Source organism: Arvicola amphibius, chromosome 2, assembly GCF_903992535.2.
Source record: "Arvicola amphibius chromosome 2, mArvAmp1.2, whole genome shotgun sequence".
Lineage (NCBI taxonomy): Eukaryota > Metazoa > Chordata > Mammalia > Rodentia > Cricetidae > Arvicola > Arvicola amphibius.
In genome coordinates, this window is record NC_052048.2 from 122,132,134 (window position 1) to 122,156,443 (window position 24,310).

The following is a 24,310-nucleotide window of genomic DNA, read 5'->3' on the forward strand; positions in this document are numbered from 1 at the left end:
AGAGCCACTCCTGGATCTAGCTCTTGTAGACCAGGCTGGCCTCGAACTCAGAGATCCCCCTGCCTCTGCCTCCTGAGTGCTGGGATTAAGGTGTGCACCACCACCACCCGGCCTGATACTTTTAGTTTTTTTTTTTAAACAACAGAAAACTAAACTTTTGTGGTTGTCTCCATTTACATTTTCTGTAGTTATTTTTCCATCATTATTCAGTAAAACTTTCTGCAAAAGTTACCTTTTCATGTTGTGTGGTAGTGAACACAAGGATGGTCTGGTTGTTTATAGAAGCTGTGTATTCTTAAATTGTGGCTATGGTGTTTGAGAAAAAGCCCCAGTGGACCTCTCAGTGACTTTCTCCACTAAAACAGTCCTGTGTACTTTGCTTTGGCAAGGGCGCTTATGTAAGTCTTAATTGGAATTTGGGACTTATTAGCTTTATTGGGTCATATTTGGGCACTCTCTAGAGCCCTGGCTTTACTTTTCAAATTTCAGAATGAAAATCACTAGTCTGCTTTAATCTTTGTTCTGTGGAGAGTGATTGTCTAGGTGATGAATACAAGGAGAGCTGGACTCTGAAGTACCAGGTGAAGTTGACTTTTCCAATGTCTGTGTTTAACTACAGGGTTCCTGAAGTCCTGAAAGGTCTTTGCAGAGTGCTGCAGACAGTTGTTGCTGACCTAGCATAGATGTTTCTCCATCTCGATGTATATAAAATGGGAAATCTGACTGATAGTGTTTGCCGTTTTAAAAGGATTGAAAAATCCAGAGGAACTTGAACATCTCCCCTCCCCCTCGCCCCTTATAACTTTTCTCAAATGTTTTACAGGGAGAGAGTATTGCAAAGTGCTTTAGGGCAAAGTTGGTAATGTAGGGATTAAAGTAACCTGTCTCTTTCTTTTTAAATTTTAGGTGAGGATTTTGAAGATGATGACCTAGTAAACTCAGATGAGGTTATGAAGAAGCCATGTCCAGTGCAGATTGTTCTTGCTCATGAAGATGACCATAACTTTGAGCTTGATGAAGAGGCCTTGGAGCAGATACTGCTACAGGAGCACATTCGGGATCTTAACATAGTTGTGGTGTCTGTGGCAGGAGCTTTTCGGAAAGGAAAATCATTTCTCCTGGACTTTATGCTTAGATATATGTATAACAAGGTGAATAGCGTCTTTTAAGTTGACCTCAACTAATACAACTTAAATTTTTCCAGCCAACTTAAAAAAAAGACAGAGGCCAGAATTATTTTTTTAAAAAGATTTATTTATTTTGTGTATAGTGTTCTGTCTGCATTTTTTTTTTTTTTTTTTTTTTTTGCCTGCAGGCCAGAAGAGGGCACCAGATCTTATTACAGATGGTTGTGAGCCACCATGTGGTTTCTGGAAATTGAACTCAGGACCTCTGGAAGAGCAGCCAGTGTTCTTAACCACTGAGCCATCTCTCCAGCCTCCCCCTCCCTAGAATTATATTTTTAATTTCTACCTATGTCTCAAATATCCGAGTATACCTTCAAAGATCATTGAATTATTGTGAAACCCCCATCTTTGTTATTTCTTTATACATTTTCCTTTTTGGCCATACGGTATGTGAAGTAGACAAATAGAGACCTTTGTAAAAGTATATCTGTATTCCTCAAATTGTTATTTGTAGTGATACAATTCAGTTCTTTAGAGTGGCTTCCATTGTTGTCTGAGCCTCACCTCTTCCTGTAAGTCAAATATACTATAATACTCTAGTTTTGCTTATTTGTTTTTAAGAGTATGTATGCTGTTCCTTGAATTGCCATATTTGTGGCTGATCTTTTCATAAGAGGCTTTCCTACATCTGGAACTGTTATGTACCCTTCCTTACTTTAATCGTTTAGGCATTCTTATTAATAATGCTTTTTAGTCGTGTATGATTTTTTATTTATTTTATTTGCTAGTTTAGTCTCAGGAGTCCGGCCCCCCCGCCATTGCATATCTCTAGCTTCTACCAAAATAATTTTAGTAGGTATGTTTGGGTAGGTGCATTTCCCTCCTACACATTCTCGCTTTTAGATGGTATGGGACTTTTTATTTTTTGTCTCCCTGCCTTTGACTTTCGTCCCTGAAGAAAAGTAGAGGGAGATGATTCACTTTAATCAGAATGCTTTTCTAACAGCTAAGCATTGAACAGAGGGAAGCAGAAGCAAGAAGGTTGAATGGGACATTTTGGAGTAGGACACTAAGGTGGTTTTGCTTTACAGGGGTCTTTGACATTCAGAAGGTACATAAAGATGCTAGAAATAGCACTTTGCTAAATTATATAATTATCTAAACACCTGTCTGACTGCTTACCTTTATAGTGCATCTGTCTTGAAATAAGAAAGGAACTAAATATTCTCACTGGTTCATTGCAGTAAATTCTTTTCATTTGAATCTCTTCAGGTGTTCTTAAATGTACCTTTCTATCAAAAATGTAGTTCATATTAGTTAGTGAACAGTATTTTATGGTATTTAGCCAGTTAAGAAAGCTGTTATTTTAAAGTTTTCTATTTAAGGTTTTTTTTCTGAATTACTGAAATGTATGAATAGTGACATAATACTGTTTCGTTTTTTAAATCTGTTCATTTCAAGTCAATAAAGATCTTCTATAGTGTGATGTTCTCTAATTCCGTAAATTAACTTTTTTTGTAGTATACCTCTGTGAACTGTGAACTTCAAATACCTTTGATTCTAGATAGGTCAGAGATAGTAAGTGGAGTATTGGAATGGGAAGGAAACTTAGATTACTTGTCTAGAAATAATAAAAGGTTTCTTCCTAGGTAACATTTATGCGCCTCTGGGTAATCAATGATGTCCAGAGGGGAGAAACAGCTCTCATTTATTATGTGTTCAGAATCACAGGACTAAACTTTCCCTTTACTGCAGGAGGTTCTGTAGTCACAGAATGGCTCAAGTAGGGTTACATACCTACTTAGTGGCTTCTGAGTTGAAGTAGCTTTCTTAACTGTCAGTTGGAAGGTTTTGTGTATAATGGTAAAAGTCGCCTTCCTTTGGTAACCAAAAATTGCATTAGACAGTCTCTGATTTTTTTATTTTGTTGATAACATACTGATTTAGTGGAAGGTCATGCTTCTCCTATGAAATGTAGGTAAAGGAGACATGACACTCACTTTAATGTGTAGTGAGTTATATAAGAGGAAATTAAATCATGCAACCAAAGACAAAATTGGTGGTGATAATAGGAAATGGTTGATTTCCCCCTTCAGAGTATGTATATACTCTCATGTTTCTACTGATAGTTCAGATAAATACATTTTCCTTAAGATTTAAGTATGATTTACGAACTGAAAGATAAATCTACAGTGTATAGCTTGATGAAACTTTGTATATGTATGTACACCTTCATGACCACTATCCCAAAGTAAAACTGTTCTGAGCCTCTTCCCATCTGTTCCTTTCTAGATTTGAATGAAATTGTGCTGTAGGTAACTATTGCCTTATTTCAGTAACTTTGTAAGTGTCGGATGCATTCATACTTCTGCATGCAGCAATATAACTCATTCTTGGTGTTTCACAACATGATTAAAATATACTTTACATATTACCTGTTGATGGATATTTGATTTGCTTTGACCTTAATAATTTTTAGTCTGCTGCTTGTATGAATCACCTTCTTTGAAAATGAAGTAGGTTATCTTAGTGTTAGTCTCTCTCCTTTCTTCTGCAAATGCAAATGAAGATTAAATGCTGATGTTAAGTGGGCTCTGGGCTATTTTCTTCCCTTCCTTCCCTGAGATCTTGATTTTGGAGCTGGAATTAATTATCCAGCCTTCTATATGTTTTTATATAGATAGCCTAAATTAGTGTGAGTGATTTCAGCCAACAGAATTTTGTTACGTATTGCTGAAGTTAAAGAAGTTAGGAATGGATGAGATAGAGAATTTACAGAACATTGATATCCTTAGTATAATGTTTTAAGTGGGGCTCCTTTGATTGCAAATCATGAATTGCTGGGAAACGTTCTTTCATTGTAGCATTTGAGATACTTTTTCACGTTTAAGCTTCAGAATATATGTACTGTATTTTTGGGTAATATAAAAAAATGATACCCGTGTCATGTGGTATTTTAAATTTGGATGTCTGAAAACCAGGTGTGACATTTCAGAGATTTAGGGTTTTGGTGTGAAGTTTTTGTTAATCTAGCTGAAAGGAGGCCTCTAGCTGTGGGACTATGTGCTTTCATTTCTCGACTCTCTTCCGTTGTCTTGGGTTTCCTTAAAACTCCACTTTTTGTTTGCAGAGTGATTTTTTTTTTTTTTTTAAATTTCACTGTCTCCTGTGGTTCAGAAGATTTTTAATTTCACACAATTCCAGTTGTCTGTCCTTGGTTTTCTTTCCCATCATTAGAATTTTTATAATGATTATATTGAGTCTGATGATTATATTGGTTTTTCACTATCTTATGCTAATGACTGAGCAGGATCTTTGTCTCCTAATGTTATCTTAATTTCTTTCTCCAGTGTTTAAAAGTTTTTACTATAGAGGTAATTTTACTTCTTTGATTTTATTTATTCTTAAGGTTTTTTTTTTTTGAAGCTGCTGTCTTCCTGATTGCTTCTCAGCATATTTGTCATTGTATGAAAAGTTGCTTATGTTGATTTTTGCTTCAGGCTACTTTGCGGAAGGTGTTCATCAGTCCTAAGAGTTTTCTGGTAGTCTTCAGGGTCTTCCATGTATAAGAACATGTTGTCTACAAATGGAAATAACTTGATTTCTTCCTTTTCATCTTGCCCCTTTCTCTTACTGATTTAGTTAACTGATCAAGGGCTGTATTGAATAAGAATGAAGGTAGGGGACACGCTTGTCCAATTTTGATTTTAGAAGAAATGTTTTGAGTTTTTCCTAATTTAGTATAATATTGTCTGCAGGTTTGTTTTATGTGGGCTTTATTATACTGGAATTTTTCTATTTCTGGGTTCTTTGAGGCTCTTACCATAAAGGGATGTAGGTCTTTGTCAACTGCCTTTTCTGTACCTTTTGTCATGATGAGGACGATGACTCTCTATGACCTTTATTAATTTTTTAAAATTTTATTTATTTTTATTTTTTTGAGATAGGGTCTTGCTATCTACCCCAGCCTAACCTTGAATGTTCATTGATTCTCCTGTTCCAGTCTCCTGAGTGTGGGTCCTTCATTTCTCATTCCTTACCTACTCCATACCCTAGACAAGAAGATAGAGGGGGGTGAAATTGGCTAACTGTGCCTTCCCAGTTCCACATAAATCTCCGTTAGGTTAGTCTGCCCAGCAAGGCAGGCCTTTGTCACAAGGACTATTCTGGGTATATGTAATTGAAAACCATCATTTTCCTCCTAGTGAATTTAAAAATGACTGTTTTCTTCCAATTGTCCCTGAGAACTTTGGAGTTTTGTGAGCAAAGCCTATACAAGCATGGGGTCTACCTCCAGGCTTCCTAATTCAGTCTAGTCTGCTCCTGCCGGGGAGCTTCGCTTGTGGGCACTTCTTGGCCTCTCAGGTTTTGAGGTGGTATTTTGCTTGTGAACTCAGGTTTTTTGTTTTTGTTTTTGTTTTGTTTTGTTTAAGGAAAAAAGTCATGATTTTGTGTTTGACATATTTTCTTTTAGGACTTGTAAAGACTTCAGTTTTTACAAATGAGGCTGAAACTGAAAGTCCATTGCAGGATGGAAGTGAAATTGCCATGTCAGATGTCAGACGACAACTCAGTAACTGGGACTGTCTCCCCTTTCATTCTAGCAGCCCTTGGGGCACTTTCCCCCCAAAAACGCGACCCATAGTGTCACTGTGTTAACCCTTTTCAAGTGTACAGTTCAGTGGCATTAAGTTCAGTCACATTGTAGCAGTTGCCATCTTCTTTCTGGATTGAAGGTTAGAGACTTGAAGGTACTAACCCATTTTCCCGCTTGTAGAAATCATACAGTGTTTATATTTGCTTTGTATCTGGTTTACTTGACTTAGTTGAGTATCTTCATGGTCTCAGGCACTTTCCAAGATGAGCTTTAAAAACAGACTGACTTAAATTCCTCTTTAGAATGTAATCAGGTCATTAGAATAATTGTCTAGTGTCCTGAGTTTGTGACCAGAGTCATTCATATACTTTGTATTTGTCCAGCCCCAGAATAGAGGAGTGTTGGACATGGGGCAGTTTGGGTGCATGGGTAACAAGCGTATTAAACGGTTTAGAATGTTCCTAATTTCCCTGGGAAATACTGTCCTACAGCAGGTGAATAAAGTGTGCACACTCCTCCATGTTCTGTCTGCTACTTGGGCTTTATAGATTAAGATTTGATTATTTCTGTGGGAAATGCTTTGTAGTGAGGGAACATCTTCCTTCCACCTCCTTTGTCTTTTCACTGCTGAGTGTGATGACTTAGGGCTCTTAGATTCCAGCCTCACCATCTTGAAAGGACTTAGCTTGCTGGCGAAAAGAAACTGGGATGCTGTGAAGTTCACTTAGCTGCTGCTCTGCTTTGTTACCTTTTCATAGGAGAGATATGAATTTCATACTCTTTAGGTAGAGTTTGTTGTTGATAAATTGTATTATGTATGTCAGGCTTGGATTAGAACTGTATTGTTTGTTTGAGGACACTTAAAGTCCAGATGACTGTAGGTTGCCTTTTGCAGCTGAGATTCACTGGAAAGATCTTATTTCCTCCCATAAGGAACAAGGTTGGGAATTAGGGTTTTGAAACAGTAGCAAATGGTACCAGATTAGTGTTTTTTGAGTCCCTAGGTTGGCTTTTAATAAGTTTTGGGAATAAATAGGGTCTGCTAAAAGCATTGCAGCTTCTAGAACCTACTAGAATGCTTTGTGGGCAAGAATGTTTTGTTCATTTAGATAACTCTAGATTTATAACTGGTAGAAAATTGGTAAATATTTGTTGTCCAGGTAGGGCTGTGGTGGTGCACACCTTTAATCCCAGTACTTGGGAGGGATAGGCAGGTGGATCTCTGAGTTCTAGGCCAGCCTGGTCTACAAAGTGAGTACCAGGACAGCCAGGGTTTTTACACAGAGAAACACTGTCTCGAAAAAAAAAAAAAAAAAAAAAAAAAAAAAAAAAAAAAAAAGCCTTCAGTGTTCAGTATATTAGAGAAGTAGTAGATTTTATGTGTTTGAGAATTTGGTTATCTAGGATTCCTGATATACTTTTCTTTTTTACTAGAAAATTAACTTAGCATTTAAAAAGTAATTGCCATAGAGTGAACTAAGAAGAAATTATATATAGTGATAAATTTCTGTGATACACTAATTCATTTTAGTTTCTTTGAAGATTGGGGTTTATAAGCATGTTATAGGTCTATGATTTTTGTCATCTTTTAAAATTTATTTTTTACTGTTTTTCCTTATTTCTAGAAATAGAAAATCACATTCCTTTTATACTTGATACCCATATTCCAAAGAAAACATTGAATTTTACAAGTAAATTTTTTATATTCTTAGAGCTTTCTTATAAGCCAGGCTGAATGAAATAAAACTTCAGTTTTCATGAACTTGTATTCACATATAGGAGACAGAGAAACTAGACAACATATTGAATAAAAATATCCTCTGAGAACAGAGTCTTTTTACTATGTAGGTTGGACATTGTGGGAAAGAACCTATCTGATACCAGATCCTTTGACATTGTGGGGTAGTGAGCAATAATTTCTTACATACGACATTTTATTCCTCCACAGTGCCAAAAAGTTTTTGAGCCTAGGCAGGAGAAGATATAGATGTGCTAAACTCTGTGTGTGTGTGTGTGTGTGTGTGTGTGTGTGTGTGTGTGTAGGGTTATCTGATTGTTTTGATGTGTTAGAAGCAGGAGGTATGTGTATTGCTTGTGTTGGGATCTGTGGAATATTGAGAGCATAGATTAGAAAAGTGAAAGATGTGCTGTTTTGTCAAGCAGATCTCCAGATGGCCTTATGGGTATGTGGAAGCCATAGATAGCTTTTCAGGAGACAGAGACATTTCTTGTGAAGATAAATGACATGAATACACAGGGTTCAGTTGGAATGTCTGAACTGTAGAGTGGGGCCAGACTGCTCGTGTTGTCTGGGCATCACTGATTTTCTGACCTGTGAAGGGTGCCTTGTGAAACACAAGTCCAAACGTCGTTGTGTGGTGTAGAGTCCTTGTAACCAGCAGGAATGAGGGGCCAAGTTAGAGTATCGAGAAGGGAGGGCAGTGAGTGGGGTGCAAGAGAATTTTATAATATTGGGAATGGAGTACTGTGGGATAGTAATCGACGGATTCAAGTTCAAGGCTGTGTTTTCTCAGTAGATGCTGTTTAGGTGTTTTATTTGTCTACCTTATATGTGCCTTCATAAATTACATCATTCCTCATTGATCTTGTCTTAAATATATCTCTCCCCCTATTTTGTGTTTTGTAATCCATTTTGGATTAGAGATTCAAGTTTCTTAGAAATATTTCTGAGCTGGGAAGTGGTAACCCACACCACCTACACCTTTAATTCCAGCACTGAGAGGCAGAGACAGGAGAATCTTTAAGTTCGAGGCCAGCATCGTTTACAGAACTAGTTCCAGGACAGTCAGGGCAATACAGAGAAACCTTGTCTTGGTGGAGAAGAAGATTTCTGAAACAAAGAATATTTTCTTTGAAATAAAGGACTTAAAAATGTGGGCATCTTGACATATGGCGGAATTAGCCATTTACATCACATATTTAACAACTCAACATCTTACATTGTAGTATACTAACTTTGTATCTATAATATTTATTTAGGGTGGTGGCCATTAAACCTAGGCAAGGCCTTATGTATATAGGCAAGTGCTCTCTCCTTGAACTATACCCCAGTTCCATACTATATGATTATGGTAATTGTAGCCCTGTGACTTGAGTTAAAAGATATTACCTGCACACCCTCCCTTACCCACCCATCCTACCCCCACCCAGTAAGCTAAATTTCCAATGCCTAGATATTTTATCACAGAAAAGTTCTCAAACACACTCCAAAATAAAGAGAATAGTATTATGAACCCCAAAGTACCCATAGACGCTTGGTGGTGTTGCTGTATCTGTCCCTTTGTATGTGTACTAAGCATTCCATCACTACTGTTTAGGCATCTAATAGATAAACACTCAATTATATTATTCTTGCACACAAAATGTCTTTTCTGATGTTTTTCCTGTTTTCTTTTTTAAAATTATAATTTGTATTTGCCTGTTTGTTTTCTAAAGAGAGAAAGAAGGCATGGGGTGGGATGGGTAAAGAGGTGGAGAGGCTCTGGAAGGAGATTGGGGAGGAGAAACCATAGTCAGAATATAGTGTATGAAAAAATATTTTAAAAGAAAAATGCGTATGCCCATTTAATGCTATCTCATAGGGAGGAGGATTTGGGTTTAGTATCTGTTTGCTTCATAAAAAGACTTCCCCCCCGCCCCCACCTAACCAGATTGCTAGAATCAGGTTCCAGACAAGTCTTGGTTATTTTTAAAGGACAGCCCCAGCAGTGTGAAGTGTTTTGTGTATACTATTCTAGGAGAGGGCTACTGTTTTGACAGTCTTGCTGTCTGGAACTTGGTGGTTTTACTGTTCTGTACAAGATATTAAAATAGCTAGTTCCTGTATTTTATGATCTTTAAACATAGACGAGCTTCCCCACAGGGGAAGAGTGGGTGTGTGCAGTCCCATGCACGTCGAAGTCAGGAGTGAATCTTGGACAGTTTGACAGGCTGATTGAAGGAGACTAGTGCTCTGCATGGGAGCGAACTGTTTGTGTGGTGCTGGCCATAGCCTCCTCCTCTGTTAAAGTTTTACAGTTCCTAATTTTGGTGTGTTTATTTTACATTTGTCTTTGATTTTAACAGGGTTCTCAAAGGTGGATTGGTGGAAACAATGAACCGTTGACTGGCTTCACATGGCGAGGTGGCTGTGAAAGAGAAACAACAGGCATACAAGTTTGGAATGAAGTATTTGTGATTGACAGACCTGATGGAACAAAAGTAAATTTCTACTTATACTTCGCTATTTTCTCCTGCATTTTTTTCAAGAGCAATTTTCTGGCATTAAAATTTACAATAACACAAAACTATTAATAAATAGGTACTTTAATGATTAGTGTGTTAAGATGTATAATATATACTTTTCTTGATTTAATTATTGTTTTGAACTTTTATCATTTAATGTGTGGGTTTTTTTTTTTTTTGTTGTTGTTTTCGGTGATCATTGTACTAAGTATTTTAAACTTTCAAATTCCTAGGTAGCTGTGCTGCTAATGGATACCCAGGGTGCCTTTGATAGCCAATCAACGATTAAAGACTGTGCGACAGTGTTTGCTCTGAGCACTATGACTAGCTCTGTCCAGGTGAGAGTATGTGCTGTGACCAGTTCGTTCAATCCTACCTTTGTGGAACATCTGCAAATGCTTTTGATTGAAGAAAAATGGATTCGAAGTTAAAGAGAGCTAGCTATACTTCTTATTCATTATTTACATCTGTGTGTGCTTTTCTGGCTCGGTGTAAAATTAAATACTTCACATAGATATAAAGGGTGAAGTGAGCCATCTTTGCTTTATTTTTTTTTATCATAGAAGCAATATTTTATTAGTTCTTTACTAATAGAAAAGTATTTTGATTATACTTACTCTGTTTCCCCAACTCTTCCCAGATCTCCCCACCTTCCTACCAACTGTGTCTTCATTTAAAAAAAAAAAAAAATCAACAACCCATTATGTCCAGTTTATGCTACTGGTTTATTGGGTATGTGTTCATCCAGTGCAGTTTGAGATAGCAATGTAATTTTCTGTTTGGTGTCTTTGGCTATTCTTGATTATTTGAACTAAAATAAATAAAAATATTAAGAATTAATATTTACTTAGGTTTTTTGAGACAGGGTTTCTCTGTGTAGCCCTAGCTGTCCTGGAACTCACTCTGTAGACCAGACTGGCCTTGAACTCATAAGAGATCGGCCTGCCTCTGCCTTCTGAGTATAGGATTAAAGTTGTGCACCAACACCCAACAAGAATTAATATTTAATTTAGAAACACAAGTGATAGCTAGGAATTTATAGCACTGGTTTGGTTTAGAAAGGGATATTGCCGTGTGTGTTGCTCACACTCTTAATTGTACTTGTTCTACCAAGTTCTCCTTTCTTCAAAATAGATTATCTCTGTATAATCTAGAGTGCTGACATACATTATTTTGTATTCCTTTTTGTGGGGGGGATCATTTGTGGTTGGTAACTTCCTGGCTCAAAAATTAATGATTGGAGTATGGTCTCTCAAATCCTGCTGGCAATAGTATGTCTGGAAGGGTATCTGAGTATGACAAGAGATTGTCCTTAAAATCTCTTAGTTCATAGGAGAGACTGTCAAAGCATCTAGTTATGTCTGAACACAAGCAGTCTCATCTCATCCCCTTCTCCTCCTTCCATAACTTGAAGCACCTGAGTGGGAAGAAGACTGGGTGTAAAGAGAGGTTCTTTTCAGCCTAGTCCTGTTATAGCTATACTTTGTTGCTATTCTTTTGTTTATATAACTTTCTGATGGTAGGAGATTTGGTTTTGGACAACCTATACTACTGAGACATTTTTTTGACTATAAAATGAGGCTTTTACTTAACTTGCCTATCTCATGTATAGTTGTTGTATATTATAAGAGATAATGCATATTATATATATGTGCGTGTGTGTATATATATATATGTAATACACATACACACATACATACTTTTGTGAGGAGTGATGGTAATGGAATTCAATTTGTGGTGTCATGTATGCCAACAAACACTCTCCCACTGAGCCACAGTCTAAGCCTTCAGTTTGCTTTCTACACACTTTGGAAGGTTGTTTTCTTCTCTAAGTTGTGGCTTTTAGGTATGGTGGTGTGCTTCTGTAACCTCAACACTTGGGGAGCTGAGTTAGGAACTCTTGAGCTACATAACAAGAGTAAGTTAGTTAGAGGTCATCCTGGGCTACATAACAAGAGATGAAAACATTTTTCTTTTGGACTGGTAGATGGATGGCAAATTGATCTTGTTTAGTTTTTCAACAGATTCTTAGGACTTATTGGGTACAAGACCCAATGATCTAAGATAATAGGAACCAATCTCTCTTTGTTTTTTACCTCTTATAGTAAAGGATCTACACTCGTGTTCTAAAAGTTTAGGCCCACATGGATAAGAATAAATTGGTTTTGTTGTTAGCTTTTTATAGTTTAGACACCTTGTTGGGATTAACCAGTGACTAAGCATTCCCTTTTGGTGTTTACTCATGACTCTCAAGTTTGCCTAGATTATCACTTATCTGTTGTTAGAACAAATTGTTCTCTGTGGAGCAACTGTGTTTACTGATACTGAGTTCTACCTTAGAGGCTGTGTTTGCAGGTATCACTGCAGCGCCAGCCCTGGCTCTTTTCTAACACTGTCATGAAAGGACTGGGCCTAGCAAACCCTCTCCAGTTTGTTCTGAGTACACAGAACAGCCACTATGAGTTCTGCTGTGTCTTGGAAAGCCTCCAAAAATTCTTAAAAAGGGCAACAGTGCCACCTACTGTTCCTTTTACTTGTTTCCATGACCTGGTAGTGTCAGTTCAAGTAAAAGAGACCGTGTCATGTGAGGATGAATGCCAATAATTGCAGCACTCTGAAATCTTAGCACATGGGAGGCAAAGGCAGGAGAATTATAAAAGTTTGAGGTCAGTCTGGGGTAAGTAGGGAAATCCTTTTTAAAAACCCGAAACAGAACCAACCAAACAACAAAAAACTCAGAGCCTACTGAATGAATATTTATATTCTGTACCACGAAGAACTGTGTTTTTCTAAAAGTTTTGCCCCTTGCATTCACCATCTTAGACAATGAGTGAAGCAATCTTTACCTTCACATCCCCTCACTGTGTAGTTCAGGGTGGCCTTGGATGCTACCTGATTCTTCTGCCCCACCTCCCAAATGTCAGAATTTCAGGAGTGCATCATCACACCTGTTTCAGCTTATCTTTTAAAAATGACCATGACAAAGAGACCAAGAAAGAGGAAAAGAAAGTGCATAATACACTTAGGTCATGAATATGTGTGTCTTTATTAGTTTGTTGCTTCCTTTGTATTAAGAAATGCTTTTCCATGTAGCACTGGTTAAATAGTGGCTAAGTGATTAATTTGTACTGTCTAAAATAACCCTTCTAATTATAAGGGATTTTATATTCATTAAAACATTGATAAAAGCAGAATAAATTTTGTTTTAACAGGTATATAATTTATCCCAGAATATTCAAGAAGATGATCTTCAACACTTACAAGTATGTCTTAGAGAATATATGCCAGAAGTATTAAAACTTGATTCTTTCTTTATTGTAAATTCATGTTTAAAAATCTATATTTTTGAATTTTTATGGCTTTAAAGAAATGGTTAGTTGCTTAATTAGAGGACATTTCTGATAAACTTGATTCATTAGCCAGTGAAATGCCTGACTTTCAGATAAGGATAAAGACTCTGACAGTCTACTATCTTGATGTGGATAGTTTTATTAACAACTTCTACTTTGATATAGACCATGTTAGAAATGACTTCTTTCAGGCTCCTTGGCAGCATTATTTTAAATAACTTGGTTTGATAGTTATTTACAGAGTATGGAAGACTTGCAATGGAAGAGATCTACCAGAAGCCATTTCAGGTAAGAAAGTGTTTTAGCACTTTAAAAACATAACAGTGAGAAGTTTCAAGTCCCAAGTGCATTACAGACTCATTTTGTACCGGAGTCAAAGCAAACTGTTGGCATACATCATCAGCTTACTAATAGTTGAAGCCCAACAGGACAGGAAACAAAAGGAATAACTAGATTAGTTTGCAATACTTCTACTTGGCAGAGAGATACTTCTCTTAGTTGATGTTAATTCCAGAATTTAAGACAGTAGAGAATTTACAGTATGTCATATTTATTTTACACCTGATAATAAACTATTAGAAAGTGTTATGGTTTCCTTTTTTGTAATGTATTACAAGTTGAAGTCAAGTCTTCTTGCTATCCTTCATTTCATATGGAAAACTTTGGGTGGTTTGTTTGTTTATTTATTTTTTGAGGCAGCTAGCTTGCAAGCTGTATTCGTATTGTTGACTGCAGTGAGTGGTAGAGAACGAGTGCTGTGTTTGCTGTCGGGGAGGGTTATCCTGTGTGACAGCTTTCATAGTCACTCCAATGTTAGTGGACTTGCATTAATTTTGCCTTTTTTTTTAAATCTGGCACTTCTGTTTTAGACAATCACTTATGAAACTATTGGGCAGATCATGGCTTCTTTTTGTATAGATGGGTGAAATATACTATATTTGGATTATATCAGTTTTTCTAATGTAGAATAATTTATCCTCCTAGGAGACATAGTGTCTGGGAATATTTTTAATTGTCACAGTTTTGAGGGAGGGGAGGTTAATGTTCCTGACATGTAACGTAGAGGCCAGAAACTTTAATATAACTCGAAGGGCAGCCCTGTACAAGTACTTATCTGGGTCAAATTGTCAGTAGTGCCAAGAATTTAAACGTTGTATGGATAAAACATTTGTGAAAATGGTCTCTTTAGTACCAAATCTAACAGTGTAGAATTAGCCATCCAGAAATTGTTCTAGTTATATAGATTGATTTAAAATTATGGTGATATACCTATGTTCATTTTGGCTTTGAGTATCATTGCTTTATGTGTAGTGAGGTTCTCAAGTAGAGTTGGTTAGTTGGTGGAAGGGTTGGGAAGTTGCTTTAGTGGGCTATTATAAATATGAAAAGTATACTAACCATTTGGCTACTCTAACCCTTTTTATTTTTAAATTTTTGGTGCTGGGGATTGGACACAGGACCTCAAGAATGACAGTTATGTGTTCTACTCACAGAGCTACTCACTGTAGAGGTTAGAAGGAAGTTTTCAGTAAACTTAGAATTTTGTAAGAAGTGATTTGTATTTTTTTCCTATATGTAGACCTTAATGTTTTTGATTCGAGATTGGAGTTATCCTTATGAACATTCATATGGTTTGGAAGGTGGAAAACAATTCCTTGAAAAGAGATTGCAGGTAAGCCCCATTTCCTGGAGAAGAAAGCATATGCCGCAAGCAAAGGGGTGGGTTTCCTGGACTGCCCTGATCCTGCTGGTTACTGTTATGTGAATAAACTGTCCTAGCATAGTCAAATGATGCCGTGTAAGTGGCGAAGGTTTTCCAAAGAAGATACCCTTAAATAAAAACAATTATTCCTCTTGCAAGTGAACTACCACCTACCAGTAAATATTCAAAGACTGATGTTTTTGAAAAGTGACTATTATTATTATTACAGTTATTATTGTGTGTGCCTCATGACATGTGTCTGAGTATGTATATGTCATAGCATATGTGTGGAGATCAGAAGACAACTTTGAAATTTCAGATTCTCTCCTTCTACCTTTACATAAATTCTTGATATCGTACTGAGGTCAATCAGGCTTGCATGACAACCATTTTACCTGCTAAGCCACCTAGACCTTTTCAAGAGAACCCAGATATCCTCATTCTTATGCAGTGTGTTTTGCGAAAGCATTCCTGGAAAATGACCTCATGAAAGGTCATGTTTCTTTATCCCTGAAGGCACTTTCATGTGAGAATAATGTCTCCACATCCAGAAGACAGTGGCGAGAAATCCTTTTATTATGTGCTTATTATAACAAAATAAAAATATTTTATTATGTATGATAAAATGATAATTATTTTATTATTCACAATAAAATGATATATAATAAAATGATAATTTTATTATTATGATCCTTTATTATCAGAAGATTTTTGTCTGATTATGACATGACACATTTCATTTCTCAACTGTGAATCATTCAAATAGTTGGGGCACAGTATGGTTTTCTTATTTCTAAAATGAGATTAATTCCTTATTCTTAGATTATTTGGAAGGCTTTTTCAGACCTGTGATGTAATTTATCAGGTTTATTTTTTTCTGATTATTTAGAAGAAAGCAACACATAACGTATTAGTCATGCTAGCTAAACTCTGAAGTATATAATTCAAAGACAGGGTCTTACAGCAATACATCCAATCACAAAATTGCTCATATTTTAAGTGTGCAGCTTGATAAGTATATAATGAAATAAATGTGTAACTTGTGCCCAGAAGTATCCAATTCCATAATGCTTGCCCACATTAAAGCCTGTCTATCACTCTTGACAGATTATATGAAGTACAAAAAGGCTCCCAGAGTTCTGGCTGCCTCTGCCTCCCTAGTGCTGGGATTAGAGGGTTTTTTTTTCCCCAGTATTTTTGTTCCTGAGAGTAAACTATGTTGTTAGCTATAGTTTAATAGTTCATTCATGTTACTATACAGTATTACGCTAATAACAACTGTCTTTCATTCTGTTGATGGAGATTTAGATAGTTTCCAGGTTTTAGTCATGACTGGTACATGTTTTGTTAGAATGGTCTTTCAGAAGAATATTTGGGAGAATGCATGAATTAAGCATGCAGGCAGGGAGTAGTGGCATACACTTATAATCCAGCACTGAGGAGGCAGAGGCAGGTGGATCTCTGTGAGTTCAAGGCCAGCTTGGTCTATGTAGAAGGTTCCAGGCCAGCCAGAGTTACATAGTGAGACCCTGTCTAAAAAAAATTCCAAATGTAGACATTTACTTTCTTTCACGGGCTGGTAAGATGGTTCATCATGTAAAGACACTTGCTACTAGACCCAGTGACCTCAGTTCCATCTCCCAGGACCCATATGGTAGAAGGAGAGAACAGTCCTTGAAGGTGACCTCAGCATGTGTGCCTTAGCACGTTTGTGCTCTCCCCATCCCTATATGCAGGTACACACACACAAAATAAATAAATATAGCTGGGCAGCAGAGGTGCACGCTTTTAATTCTAGTACTCAGGAGGCAAAGGCAAACAGATCTCTGTGAGTTCGAGGCCAACTTGGTCTACAAGAGGTAGTTCTAGGACCAAAGCTACACAGAAAAAACCGTCTTGAGGGATTATTATATATTATAATATATAATAAAATGTTTTTAAAAGAATGTTCTTAAGAAAATGCATAGTAGTCTCTTTTCAAAGATCTAGTGACTGACAAAAATAATAGATAATTATGTAGAGAAAGCACTAAAATTCTTATTGTAAGTCTGTTGGGAGCGCTTTAAAACAATTCTGTATAAGTTTGTATGCCTGTGTTGGTGTGTGCCCATGAGTACGATGCACTTTGAGGCCAGAAGTGTTGGATGCCCCTGGAGTTGAAGTTCAGGCAGTTGTGAACTGCCTAGTGTGTGTGCTGGGGACCAAACTGGTTCTCTGCAGTAGCAGTGCTTTTGACTGTTGAGAGTCATTCCAGCCCCTACACTGGAGCTTTTTGGCTGTACTTTATAGTTTGCTCAGTGGCTAGCTTTTAATTTTAGGCAAATTAATATTTTGCATTTTTGGCTTCAGTTTAGTGTTATTTTGACATAAGCACTTTAAAGGCAAATTCTTTATTAGTTTCTAAGTCATAATCATAACTTGTTATTCAAGTGTTAGATATTGTAATTAATTGCTTTTATGTTTTGGAACATCAAACAGCTTTCTCTCAGAAAAATGCCCTTCAGGTTGATAAAAGTGACCAGAATTACACTTTTAGTGTTAGTAACCACCACTCTAGAATACCCTGAGTGTAGTGTGTGTGGGGGGGAGTATATATGTGTTTGTTTCTCTTTTAAAATTAAAAAAAAATTCTCTACTACTTTGCTCTTTATTTCTTCTTCCAGGTAAAGCAGAACCAGCATGAGGAGTTGCAGAATGTCAGGAAACACATTCACAACTGTTTCTCAAATCTGGGTTGCTTCCTTTTACCACATCCTGGTCTTAAAGTTGCGACGAATCCTAGTTTTGATGGACGACTGAAAGGTGGGAATGCCCATGCATGCTAAAACTTTTTATTACTGTTTAGCAGCTGAAAGTTTGTATTGTATTTGTTTTTATTTTTGAGATTATAATGTGATTGCAACATTTCTCCCTTCCCTCTTCTTCTTCAAACCCTACCATATAACCATCCTTGCTCTCTTTCAAATTCATTTCCTTTTTTTTAATTAATTGTTGTTACATTTATATGTATACATTTCTATTTCTAAATATAACTGCTTAGTCTGTATAATGTTAACTCATATGTATGAGTTATATATGTATTCAGGGCTGACCATTTGGTATGGGATGAGCACTTGGTTTGCTCTTCCTTGGGGAAGACTAGTTTGCCTACTCTCAGCATTCCCTAGTTGCCAGGGAATGTCTCCTTACATTTCCTGTTCTAGTGACAGCTGTGTCGTTGCGGTGCTCTGCCACTCTAGCATACTGATTAGCCCGTGTCCTGATGCTTCTGAAGACAGCATTGCACAACTTCCTCTGATTGCAGTCCGCTAAAAGAGTTTTTAATGGACTCGGGTGTGTGTGTGTGTGTGTGTGTGTGTGTGTGTGTGTGTGAGAGAGAGAGAGAGAGAGAGAGAGATTTCTAGATTATAGCTAGAAAAAAAGTCTAATGCAGAAATTTAATATAGAATCCTATATGATTTGCCCTTTCAAAAGTTATTTTAATCATTGTGCAATTTGTGTTGAAAGTCCACCATTTGAGCTGGAAGAATTATAGGGAAATGGAAGGAATGGGATAGTAGAGTAATAGGCATTTTTTTTTTTCCTGTAGGAGACTTGGCATGTTTATATGAACTCTTCAGAAAAAAGGAATATGTTTAAGTAATAGATGCTATCTACTTTACATAAACAAAATTTCATGATTTTGTCAGTGAGGACTTGTTTGTGTTTTTAGACTAACGTGTTGGCTAATTTCGTATCCATCAGATATCGATGAAGACTTTAAACGGGAGCTTCGAAATCTGGTTCCATTGCTGCTTGCTCCTGAAAATCTGGTTGAGAAGGAGATAAGTGGATCTAAAGTCACTTGTAGAGACCTTGTCGAGTATTTTAAGGTAGGTGAACACTAAGCTAAACAGCTCTGTCTGAAAAAGAAATATAGTTAGTTACCTTTTGTCTTTCAAGACAGGGTTTCTGTGTAGCTTGGATCCTGTCCTGGAACTAGCACTTGTAGACCAGGCTGGCCTTTAACTCAGAGATCCACCTGAGTTCTGGGATTAAAGGCATGTGCCACCACCGCCCGGCTTGTAGTTAACTTTTAAAATATCTTCATGTACAAGAAATATACTTTCAAGTAAAAAAAATGTTTATTTTTCTGCCTTGCATTCATTATGTCAACATTAAGGATGTAGCAGGGTCTGGAGAGATGGCTCAGTTGTTAAGAGTACTTACATAATCATGAGGACCAGAGTTCTCATCCTAGATGCCATGTAGCGAGCACATATGTTTGTGACCAGCCTCGAGAGGGTGGAAGATAGGAGGATGGATCGGTCTTGCAGGCTACCAACTCACTGAGAAAATATGAGCCCCAAGTTTAGAGGAAGACCATGAATCAGGAATGTCGGGGCATGAGAGGAGAACCTGTAACTCCTGGTCACTGCATGTTAGCATAAGTTGTGTGTATACACCCAGACTCACATGCACATAAGCACTCACAGATGGAAGTGTGTGCACGTGGGACACATACAGACATAAGGAAATACATAAATCTTTTTAAAGGTTACAGTAAGCTGTGTCTTCTGTTTAGTGATACTATTTGTTCTCAGAATTATCCTTCCTTTTTCTGCATCTCTGATGTGGAGAAAAGAGCCATTCATCATACTGCAACACAGCTCTGCCATTTTGAGTGATACCTGGAATTGGCTGCATATTTCTGTATCCCAAATTCTCACAAAAATCTTCCCTTAGAGTTCTGAGAATTAATAAGAATAACTAAAAGTATCTATAAAGGTTTTTGAGTCTAAATAAACTGTGGAACTGTTAGAACAAGTTGATCACACAAAGTTGTACTAGTAATAGTTATAGTTAGATGGGTGGAAGTACAGCTAATGAAGTTATGTATTTTGCTTACTTGTAGATAACATCACTTTCACGCAATCATTGTTTTGCTGTGAAATAGTCTGAGTTGGTGGAGAGTTGAGGTGAAGACTCCTGTTTGAATGCCATAAACTTGTCCTCCTTACTCTTTTTCCTCCTCTTTTATTGTTTGAGAATTTTATGTTTGTTTATAATGTGTGTTGATAAATCCATGCTCATTCCCTCACTACAGCTCACCCCCTCGCCCCACCGCACTTTTCCCTTGACACCTCATGTACTTTTTTTTTCCCTTAAAACCCAGAGTCTATTTCTTATACTTTGACTACAAATTACGGTTTCTTTTTCCTTTGAGTTAAAATATTTGAAGTAAAATGAAGCGTTAAAGTGTTTTCTAACATATTTATTTGAAACATTGACGGTAGGAGAGATTTCTTTTATAAAATGAATACCTTTTACACACAAAACTCTTAAATATGAGATACAGCTTTAAACAAGTTGTAATTATATTTTGAAATATTTCTGTATTTTATTTGGCAACATTCCCATGTGATATATGTAGAATAGGATTAGCTTTGTTCTACTGAGAGTATGAGTTTTAAGGCCTAGAACTTCATTTTGGTGGGGGCGAACTATTGCTTAATATTATTAGGGACAGAGTATCAAATTGTATTTTACATCAATACACTGAATATTTTATCTTTTTAGGCGTACATTAAAATATATCAAGGAGAGGAACTACCACATCCAAAGTCTATGCTTCAGGTAGGATTAAGAAAGTGTGTGGGGTGGTGGTTTGTATGTTTGAGGGGAATTATAATCATGACTTTATAGGGATACAGAAAATGGAGGGGCATGAGCTTTGTTGCATAGGAATAAATTATATGTACTGAAGATAGTCTTCGAACTCTTAAGGTTTGTATAAGGTTTTTGTTTGTTTTGTAACTGCAGCTGGCAGGCCCTGAGCATGTATTAACTATTAGAAGCGTGAGCCTTGCTACTTTATCTTCAGATACTAAAAGTATACAAAAATTCTCTTGCATAAGATGGTTTAATATAGGCCCCTCTTAACTAAATGCTTTTGCCCTGAGTCCTTGATGAAGGGATGTTTCTTGATACAAGAATTAGTTTCATTTGCTAGTAATGAGCTGCTTCTTGTGCAAGTAGACTTTCTCTGTGTGTATATGTTCTTTGGGGACACTGTTATTTTTACACACCTTTTATATTTTAAAATTCACCACTTTGGACAATTCCTCAGTTTTATAGTGGATTAACAGTATTTATATTAAAGCTCATGCAAGAAAAAAAATAACAACAACAAAAAAGAAAAAAAACCAACCCAGCTTTTTTTGACTCTTGTGTGAATCTGGTTGGTTGTTCATACAAGGAATTTTTGACTCCCGGAGACTCAGCACATTTAGGTATTACATCTGTTTATCTCTGTCAGCTTCTTTGTACCTGGGATATGTCATCCACAAAACTGTTCTAGTACAAACCCTCTCAGACTGCAGCGAGACGGAGTCCTAGTAAATCTGTTTCTTATCTTTTCTACTGATACACACTTTCAAAGGAAAGTAAAATAGAGGTTGATATTTTTCTGTTCATTTTCAGAATTATTTGTTATATATAATCTATTATGTTAGTAGGAATTTATAGTCATGGGGTACTTTTTTCCCACAGTAATGGTATATTATTTAATTTTATCTTTTAGGCAACAGCTGAGGCTAATAACCTTGCTGCAGTAGCAGGAGCAAGAGACCTCTATTGTAAAAGTATGGAGCAGGTTTGTAACTACTGCTAAGCTTTATGATAGTTAAGAGTAGAAGATGTTTCATATTTAAAGTAATTGAACTAATTTGTACCCTTTACATGTTGTCATGCTATATTATCCTGTAATTGTCTTTTTTGTGATCTCTGCTGGAATAAACTGTTAGAAAGAAAGTCATATGACTTGCTAGTGTGCAGGATACATGAATCCCACTGTTGTGTTTTCTGATTTTTAATTCAGAATGCTACTATTAGCCCATGATGGAAGTAACATTAGCTTAAGACTGGTAGCACCAAACTTACTTAACTCTGAAATACTGTGTCATGTGTTTTTTGTGCTGCTGTGGGGCACTAGTGGGTAAGGAAAAGCCAGGCAGTGTGAACGCCGTGTCTTCCGTTTGGGTGCTTCAGTCACATTGGGAAGATTACTTGATTGAGGCAGTTAAACACAGAAGAATAGGATTACTTGTGATTACCTGTGAATTACTATGCCCAGGTTTAAAACTGAGTCATATAGGTGGTTTAATTTAATGAGACTAAAACACATGAGCAGGGAATGCCTTTCAAGTGTTATTCTAGCATGTAATCTCTCATTTTAATTGGGCTTGTATAGGTATGTGGTGGTGATAAGCCTTACATCGCACCTTCAGATTTGGAGCGAAAACACCTGGATCTCAAGGAAGTGGCACTCAAACAGTTTCGTTCTGTGAAAAAAATGGGTGGAGATGAATTTTGCCGTCGTTATCAGGACCAGCTTGAAGCTGAAATCGAAGAAACCTATGCAAATTTTATAAAGCACAATGATGGCAAAAATATCTTCTATGCTGCTCGTACCCCTGCCACGCTGTTTGCAGTCATGTTTGCTATGTATATAATCTCAGGACTGACTGGCTTCATTGGCCTAAGCTCTCTAGCCGTCATATGTAACCTTGTCATGGGGCTAGCGCTGACGTCCCTTTGTACATGGGCATATGTTAAGTACTCTGGGGAGTTCAGAGAAATCGGAACAATGATTGATCAGATTGCTGAAACACTCTGGGAACAGGTTGGTATCTTTTGGTTTTGCAGTGACTAATCTCACTTGTATGTGATTTCCAGCTCTCACGTCATATGTTATTTGTACATCTACTTTTCCTTTACATGACGAATGATAAGAGGATGGGCTCTGTGTGTGTGTGTGTGTATTTTTGTTTTAAATGTAGAATCCAATTTAGTTAAAGACTTGTTTCTAAATTTGTAATTATAGTTTACTTTGGTTAGTTTCAATCTGTAATTTTTTTGGTTGATTCTTAGTTATAAGTCTGATTATGCCAGGCAGTGGGCATGGCTGGATTTACTAATATTTTTCTTCGAGAAAAAATATTGTCAATGATCAATTTTAAAAGTAAGGAAAAAAAGTTTGAAGTACAGTCAGTGCTTTAGGGAGGAAAATTAAATTTAACCAATATTAACAAGAAACAATATAGGAGAAATATTGAATGTTAGGTCTTAATATCTTCTGTGAAGATGGTGGCAGTTTATTGCAGCACTCCAAGGAATAACCACAGAGATTTGATAGTGTGAACAGAATGGAGCGCACAGACAGAGCCAGCCCCAGTTGTCAGCTTTCACGTAGGCCAGGGGGAGCTCTGGCTCAGCAGTTCTCTATTAAGGAAAGCTGTTTTATGTATTTCCCCTGGTTGCTTGAGAATAGGTAATTTCTCTTGTTGTTGTTGTTAAATGATCCTCATTAAGTACCCAAGGAGCAGATGAAAGCTGAGGTTCTTACAGAGGACAGGAGAGGTGTTCTCTATGTTGTTTCTGGGTCAGTGAGGGCCTGGGTTAGGATGCACAGGTTTACATTTGTTTTGGCTTTCAGTTAAAGACCGAAGGAGTCCAAACATTTTTTCTGAAGAAAGAGGATTAGCTACTGACTTTCCTTATAATAACACATTATGACTGTATAAACCAATACTTCTCAACTGCCCTAATGCTGCATGCGGCCCTTTTACACAGTTCTTCATGTTGTGCTGACCCCCACTCATAAACTACTTTCATTACTACTTCAAACTGTAATTTTGCTCCTGTTACAAATTGTAATGTAAATAGCTTTGGAGATAGAGGTTTGCAAAGGGGGTCCTGACCGCTGGTATAAACTAACCCACTTTGTTAATATGAACTTTTCTTTTTCAGAAATTACTCTAATAGATCTCTTTTGGAGTTTGTGTTTGGACATTTTGTTTAGTTCAAAATTTTGTCTCTTAAAATCAATCTTACCACTTTGTAATCTTTTGATATTTTCTAATAGAAGATGGATTAAGAGTTATCACCCATCACTGCTTTAAAAATAACCTACTTTCAATTTCTGAACCAGTACCGTTCTTTTGCCACCTGGATTTCAATAATTGTGCAGTATCTTTTCAGACACTTTCTCTTGACGCTGATTCTAGGACTTCAGAGGTCCATTTTTATAGAACAGTGTCACAGGGGACTCTCAGGTGTGTCAGGTTATTTTCAGTGTAGATAGAGAGGTAAGACTTGAGCTGTGTTCAAAAGGCCTTGTCTAAACTTTCTTTGCATTCTCTTTTCCTTTGCTTCAGAGGAGTCCCAGGAAGGTGAGAAACCTACAAAGTCTGAAATTCTTCTAGTCTTTAACTCTAGCTTCAAGGCACTCTGAGTCACTTTCCTAACA

At 36.9% G+C, this 24,310-nt stretch overlaps 1 protein-coding gene across 3 annotated transcripts in view; it reads left to right on the plus strand.

Annotated features, from left to right (window-relative positions):
• Nucleotides 1-24,310, plus strand: part of Atl2 (atlastin GTPase 2) — a 42,567-nt gene that overhangs the window by 16,528 nt on the left and 1,729 nt on the right. Inside the window, exons 2-13 of one of the 3 annotated variants that reach the window (XM_038317793.1) lie at nucleotides 907-1,151; nucleotides 9,811-9,945; nucleotides 10,203-10,307; nucleotides 13,182-13,232; nucleotides 13,551-13,607; nucleotides 14,899-14,991; nucleotides 17,685-17,823; nucleotides 18,766-18,893; nucleotides 20,581-20,637; nucleotides 21,584-21,655; nucleotides 22,253-22,684; nucleotides 24,219-24,233. In XM_038317793.1, coding sequence (XP_038173721.1) covers nucleotides 907-1,151; nucleotides 9,811-9,945; nucleotides 10,203-10,307; nucleotides 13,182-13,232; nucleotides 13,551-13,607; nucleotides 14,899-14,991; nucleotides 17,685-17,823; nucleotides 18,766-18,893; nucleotides 20,581-20,637; nucleotides 21,584-21,655; nucleotides 22,253-22,684; nucleotides 24,219-24,233 — 1,529 coding nt within the window. The remainder of the gene's footprint in view (nucleotides 1-906; nucleotides 1,152-9,810; nucleotides 9,946-10,202; nucleotides 10,308-13,181; nucleotides 13,233-13,550; nucleotides 13,608-14,898; nucleotides 14,992-17,684; nucleotides 17,824-18,765; nucleotides 18,894-20,580; nucleotides 20,638-21,583; nucleotides 21,656-22,252; nucleotides 22,685-24,218; nucleotides 24,234-24,310) is intronic. The other 2 variants (XM_038317791.1, XM_038317792.1) reach the window with 2 other exon arrangements.